This window comes from Etheostoma spectabile, chromosome 17 (genome assembly GCF_008692095.1).
Source record: "Etheostoma spectabile isolate EspeVRDwgs_2016 chromosome 17, UIUC_Espe_1.0, whole genome shotgun sequence".
Classification (NCBI taxonomy): Eukaryota; Metazoa; Chordata; class Actinopteri; order Perciformes; family Percidae; genus Etheostoma; species Etheostoma spectabile.
Genome location: NC_045749.1, coordinates 10,741,906 through 10,748,457, shown reverse-complemented (window position 1 = coordinate 10,748,457; position 6,552 = coordinate 10,741,906). Strand labels below are relative to the sequence as shown.

The window sequence follows — 6,552 nt, the reverse complement described above, 5'->3', positions numbered from 1 at the left end:
AAGCAAATTAATACACAGCAAAATTGTGCTGAGGGCAGGCAGTGGTATCCAATTGAACAAATGAGCTCAAAGGGGAAAGTTGGATTCCTAAGACAGAGTTCAGAGGGGTGGCGCAACCTTTCAGTTTTCTCAGTTTTTTATTTCTTTTCTCATTAAATTTTATTGGTGGCATGGAGCTTCATTTTGTATTGTCCCAAGTTTTCAGACAGTAAAGGACTCATAGCATGAGCCTGGGTGTTAAGTCGAACAACAGCAGCAGTACTTATGAAACCAGCAAAACACATTCTGGACGCAAGACCAGAGACTGCAAGCAAATGGAAGAGCATTTAATATCAGCGCAGGAATGTGTAGTTGGTCTTTTAAGCATGGTTGGTTTTCCTCAGAGACAAAAATATTGGTCTTATTACAGCAGTTTGAGGAACAGTGGTGTTTATCGGTATTGTCTTCTTGTCAGAGGACCTGAACCATGTAGGACCCTGTTGGAGTTGACTGACTCTTCATGTCAATAGATTTGGTTTCAATAATTTTATCAATGTTTCTTCTTGCTGGACTTCTCGATCATGGTCTCCACCACCATGGAAGTCTCCTCATAACCTTTGACCCTGCGGCCATCGGAGAACTTCTCCACAGACTCCACAACCTCCAACTTCTCGTAACTCATTGCGTCTGGGGTATAGCTGCTAGAGCTGGTGCTTGTGCTGGTGTTGGCGCTGGAACTGGAGCTGGAGCTGGTGCTGGCACCACGAGGCGCAGGCTTTGGAGTGGGCCCACTCTGCCTGTTGTCATCTCGGCTTTTCTTGTGATGGTCATTAGGTGGGGTAGGGTCCTTGGGGCCAGAAGGTGAAGGGACTGGACTTGGATTTTTAGAGTGAGGGTCAGGCTCTCCGCCCTTATGCTTACCTTTCCCTCCATTGTCCTTACCTTTTCCACCCTTGTTATCGTCCTTTCCACCTCCTCCATTAGAGGGCAGAGTGGGATCGAGAGGCCTGGGGTCTACTATGGGTGGAGGAGGTGGGGGAGAGGGTATGGCGGGCCTGTAAGGCTCATAGGGAGGCATCACATCATCTCTGATAGTGACGAAGATGCGGCCGGCTGATGGTGTAGAGGTGTAGAAGCATGGATCCGGGTAGCTGCCTTCGCCGGTGACAAGGACATAACGACCCTTTGTGTAGAAGTCAGCGATTGGCTCAGGCTTCTTGTACTTCCTCATTCTGTCTCTGACAATGTTACAAAGAGTGTCAAAGGCCTTGCTGATTTGAGCTCCATCTGGGACATCCTGTGGAGACACTCCAGTGAGAACAGGCCTCTGCTCTTTTCTCTTCGCCCTCTTTTCCTGCACGTCCACAGATGGGATCCCCTTCGTTTCTTCATCTGGACCCTCTCCAGTTGCTCCCCCATTTCTTTCTTCCTGGCCACTGTCCATCACATCTTTCGGTGTCAATTCTTTCTTCTTTTGAACCTTCTTGGCCAGGATTTTCTGGCGGGGCTTGATGCTGGTAATATCTTGGATTGCCTGGGTGATATCTGGACACAAGTGAGGTCATAAATCAGTTAGCTGGAATTGGTGAACTAAGAAAAGACCGGAATTGTGTATGCACCAACACCTGGGTTGTCCTGGGTTGCTAATAATAATAAAGACATTGCTTTGTAGAACTGAATCTCTAAGATAATGTATAGTTGTCTCTCCCAATGGCAGCTGATTGTGTATGCATTGTGATTCTCAATGTAAACCAGCTGTGATGTTCTCATGTTGCCCTTACCTCTCCCCCTGCTTGATGCAGTGGGTGTGTGAGTGTAGCGGTAATTAGTAGTGAATAGGGTAATGGGAGTGCCAATTATCGCTGAATTCAACCTGCAGGGGGAAGAAAGTAATGTGATGTCAGCCATGCAACAGCCATGCACTCAACAGCTTTACTATGCGGTGGAATCTGGTAAGGAAAACTGTAGTTTAAAATTTCAAAAAAAGGGAAACAACAGGTAACTCACACCAATGTAGCTAATCTGACACTAAAAAAACACTCTGCTTCTTGTTATGTTAGTGCAGTAGAGGGAAACATAATGTTGACACTCAGTGCCATCTGCTGGCATATTTTGCACATTACATTAGTTACAACCACATTTTACATTCTACAATTACACTCAAGTTACCCATGTGTTTTTTTCAACTCATTATTATCAAGACATAATTTAATCTCATGATAGTCTATAGCTTTAAACAATACTGTTTTTTCATGGATCAAGTGTTGGTCAAGAGGTACAAAATGATTCTCTTGTATCTCTGGATGTGTAGGGAAGGTCAGCATTTAGACCTTCATTTATGGAGATTACATTTACATAACTGAACTTTTTTTGGGGGCTAGTCAAACATTTGCACTTTTCAGAAATAAAGTTCTGTGTCCATTTAAGCCCAGCCTTTTGTCCATTTAAACTCATGTACATGGTCATTATTTGGCCATGTTAAAGCATTATGTATTGTCTTTACATCTACATTTAGACAATGGAGTACTAATTTCAGCATTCAGTCAAGAGCTCCATTCCTCCAAATGCTATTTATTTTTCTAACCTGGCCAAAGTGACGCTTTAATTTCTTCAGTAAGGCCTTGCATGCCTTTGTAAGTATGTTTCTGTGTGTTTCAGCAAGGTGGGGGCAGTCTACCTGTTATCTTCGTTCTCGATTATCCTCTTGTACCTCTCCAGCTCATTCTCAAGTGATGTCTGGTACATGGCCAGGTGGCGACATTCACTGGTGAACTTCTCAAGGGACCTCTCAGCTTCCTCAATCTCCTTCCGCAGTGAGTCAATTTGCTCGTTGTACATCTGGATCTCATTGTCATAACTCTCCTGTGTGTTTTTAATGCTTTGCTCCAACACTCCAGTCTGAAAAAAGCAAAAATGTATTAATAAATTATAATTTAAAAACATTACAAAGCCCCTTGAAATGTAATTTCATTAATAGCAACGCTATTTAAGTATGTGTTGCTGATGAAAAGTGATAAATTCAAGAAAAATGCTAAACAAATGAAAGCAGAATTTAATACGTTTCCAGCACAGGGGTTAATTCTGCAGTATTTCAAACCAGTGATTTCAGACAAATAAAAGAAAAACGTATTGATGTAAAACAATGTGACCACCCTATAGATGCTTACAATGTGATCAGTGAAGGCTTCTGCAGGGCCAAAGAGATATATGATGCATGATATAAGCAGAGTGAAGAGCATAATTTAAGCAGATAACAGAGGTACAGTAAGTCGTTAGTCAAAACCTGTGGGAACAAAGCAGCCAGGCAAAGAAACACTCAAGGTGAAGATCAGTGAAAGCACTAAATTTGATTGTGTGATATTTTGTTTTATTTTACTAAAGACCTATAAGAAACACTGCCATCACTTAACCTATAACTACACTGATAAGTACAGTGATAAGATGATATGGCTAACATCTGGTACTTCTGCAGCATTTATTAGCGCATGTTTTTTTTGTTAGAATCAATAAATCAACAGTTTTTGATAACAAGACACACCACAGTCTATTTGTTATCCTCAAATGTTTAAAGCTGTAATGATTAGTTGATTAATCTAGTAGTTGACTGACAAAAAATTAATTGGCAATTTTAATAATCACTTAATTGTTTAAGTCATTTTTCCACTGGTTCCAGCAGCTCAATGTAAATATTTTCTTTTCTTTTTTTTCTGAAAATCATGTAATGTGTTCAAGTTAAACCTCCTGTTGTCATGGTGAGTGTGTGACCCACCTCAGCTTGTAGACGTTGTTTCTGACCCTGCAGCTGACAGAGGGCACTCTTATATTCCTCCAGCTGACTTCGCAGCCCTGGTACTTTCCTTTGGGCCAGCAGCTTCTCCTGTTCCTTTACACAAAAATCAATGATAACATGGAGACAAGCAGAGTGTGACATTACAGCATAAAGTTTACACCACACGCACGCACGCACGCACGCACGCACGCACGCACGCACACACACACACACACACACACACACACACACAAACGTCAGTCAAGTGTCTTCCTGCAGTCTCACTATCTTAAAAGCTTCACTTATTGATTTTTAATCTATAGGCACTATCACAATTGTGTTGCAAATAGCAGAGAGGTTTTCTGTCCATCTACTCTTGAAAATGAACCTTTTAAGTGTTTGCAGTGCAGTGTCTACTACCCAGAAACGGAATTACTAAATAAAAAACTGACGTGGCTGTCATTACAGCTTTGCTTGTTACATCTGGTAGATCTATTGTAGTCATGGGTTCATATTATTCAAACATTTATAGGCAGCAGGGGTGTGCTTGCGTGAAGCGGCATTATTGGGTTTGGGACCAATTTAAAATCAAAATCCAATAATGACTTCCCATTCTCATTTGCGTATTTTTGAGACAAATTGTAACTGCTATTTTCATTTTAAATTGTCATCTCCAAATCTCCAAAGTATAAGCCTGCCGTGTTGAGAAATACATAATTAAACTAACCTTACTCCATTTATTTGATTAATAACTATAACAATTATAAATAATTAGTTTGTAACATTTTATCAAAAAAGGCAGTCTGTTGACATCATGTTAACCCGCTCATGAGAATTTGTTGAAATGGGCCAATGTGCCAAAATCTTTGTATAAATTAATAAAAAAGACTACATAAAGTGGCTCAGTTGGGTGTTGCCAGAAACGCTTCTTTGAAACTTTACAGTTAACAGCAATGTATCCAAAATAATCAGGTGCTATAAATACAATATTGGAGGGCATTGCCCCAACAAAATCTCCCCTATTTGTTTAAATATGTTGTCATCTGGTGACTAACAAGGCAGCACTATAGGATTAATATGATTTCCACACTCATCGTTGTGTTTGTTATGTTTTCATCTCAGCCCACTGATATTTATCTCAACCAATTAATTTCTGCAGCCAGAGCAGCTCTCCCTCTGAGAAATATTGGTATAGATAAATAAAATAGAACTTAAAATAGCATGCGTGGACTGTTTGACTGTCTATGCTTTTTGCGCATGCACACTCACGTATACACAGTAAAAAACAGACAAATGCAGGCACAGGCGACCAGCTGGACTGAGAAGCCAGTAACCTCATCAACCCCAGACACGTAGCCAGAGCTGACACACATGCAAACACCATCTTCTCCCCCCCAGGGACTGCAGCACACACACAGTGACAACATTAATGACCTTACCTCAGAGAGGCCTGCTGACACATTGGGAGCAAGGGGAAGTGTCTGGTTGATTTGCTGTAAAATGTTTACATAGGTCTGGATCTCTGCAAGGTTCTAGAGAAAAATAATATGAAAGGAAAACATAAAATATACTACTAAGCAAAAGGAAGAACGTCCTAAGCTATACCATTTTGCAAAGTTGAACCGCTTTATCTGCTCTAATCAAAAACCTCTTGTTTATTTACTTTGCACTCAGGTGATGGAATTAGTATCCAATAAGTATCCAATAAAAGGCCAATTTAGCAGAAATATATTTATAAATGGTGCCTGCTTTTTTTTTTTTTACAGCGAAAGGATTTTTCTTTTTAATAAGTGTGAACTTCAACTCAGTAATAAAAAAGAGATATATTTCCTCTTTCCAGGAGGTTACTTCATATCTAAGGACCACAAGCCCAATATTCATGAGAGACAGATCCCTATTCTTTCCCACATAATATAGTAACAGCAGTGCCCTTTGATATGCTATCTCAATATTGCAGCGTCACGGATTAATTCATCACCAAAAGCAGTATTGGGGGAAAATAAAAGAAGGGAGAAATTGTTCAGGCAAGAACATCTATGGGAAGTTCGTCTTATGCATTATGTAACAGCTTTCTTTTGTCTCAGTATTGTTGTGCCTGCTGTGCTGTACCTTCAAGCCATTTCTACTGCACAGTGGGTAATATTTCAGTTTTTGTCTTTCCTCTGTGCTTTACTGCCAGTATGTCCTTCTAGGACGGACTTACAAGACAGTGAAGTTAATATGTCAATCATCGTCTCAAACCCACCACATATTATATAAATACTTGTGATTGGTCTACCCAGGGCCTGGTCGGCTGAAAATCTTTCTAAACGGGGGGGGGTCAGACGTAGTAAATTGAGTAAATGAAACATGAGCTGGCAGATTCATCTGGTATCCAGGCTACACAATATCCACTCTTGCGATACAGATTCCGCTCATGGTTAGACCTAGGTTTTTTCTTACACTGGATGCAAAATCCAGTGTCCAGTGTTATGCCATTAAACAAAACCCCATTGTTTTTCAAAATGTGTTTACCAAAACAGTTAGTGATATACACGCATAACTTCTAGGACGCAGGGTTTTTCTGTGGACTTTTATATTTTATTATAATAATTTTTAAAAAGCATATACTGTACTGTGCAATACAAATGCATAAGCACTTAAAAAAAAAATACGTGCCAAAAAAGTAGATGAAATCCTAAGGAAAGGCACACAACAATCCATGAGCATGTGTCTAATAACTCTCAAGGAAGTATTTCTCCTGGGATGTATTGAACAGAGACTGCTGACTGGTTATTATCAAAAGTTTTTTTTTTTTTTTTTAT

At 40.1% G+C, this 6,552-nt stretch overlaps 1 protein-coding gene across 3 annotated transcripts in view; it reads right to left on the bottom strand.

Annotated features, from left to right (window-relative positions):
• Window positions 1-6,552, bottom strand: part of bfsp1 (beaded filament structural protein 1) — an 8,731-nt gene continuing 2,179 nt past the window's right edge. For all 3 annotated transcript variants that reach the window (XM_032541819.1, XM_032541820.1, XM_032541821.1), the window contains 5 exons: window positions 5,188-5,280; window positions 3,749-3,862; window positions 2,657-2,877; window positions 1,761-1,852; window positions 1-1,524 (listed from right to left, as the gene is read on the bottom strand). In XM_032541819.1, coding sequence (XP_032397710.1) covers window positions 530-1,524; window positions 1,761-1,852; window positions 2,657-2,877; window positions 3,749-3,862; window positions 5,188-5,280 — 1,515 coding nt within the window. In that variant the 3' untranslated portion in view covers window positions 1-529. The remainder of the gene's footprint in view (window positions 1,525-1,760; window positions 1,853-2,656; window positions 2,878-3,748; window positions 3,863-5,187; window positions 5,281-6,552) is intronic.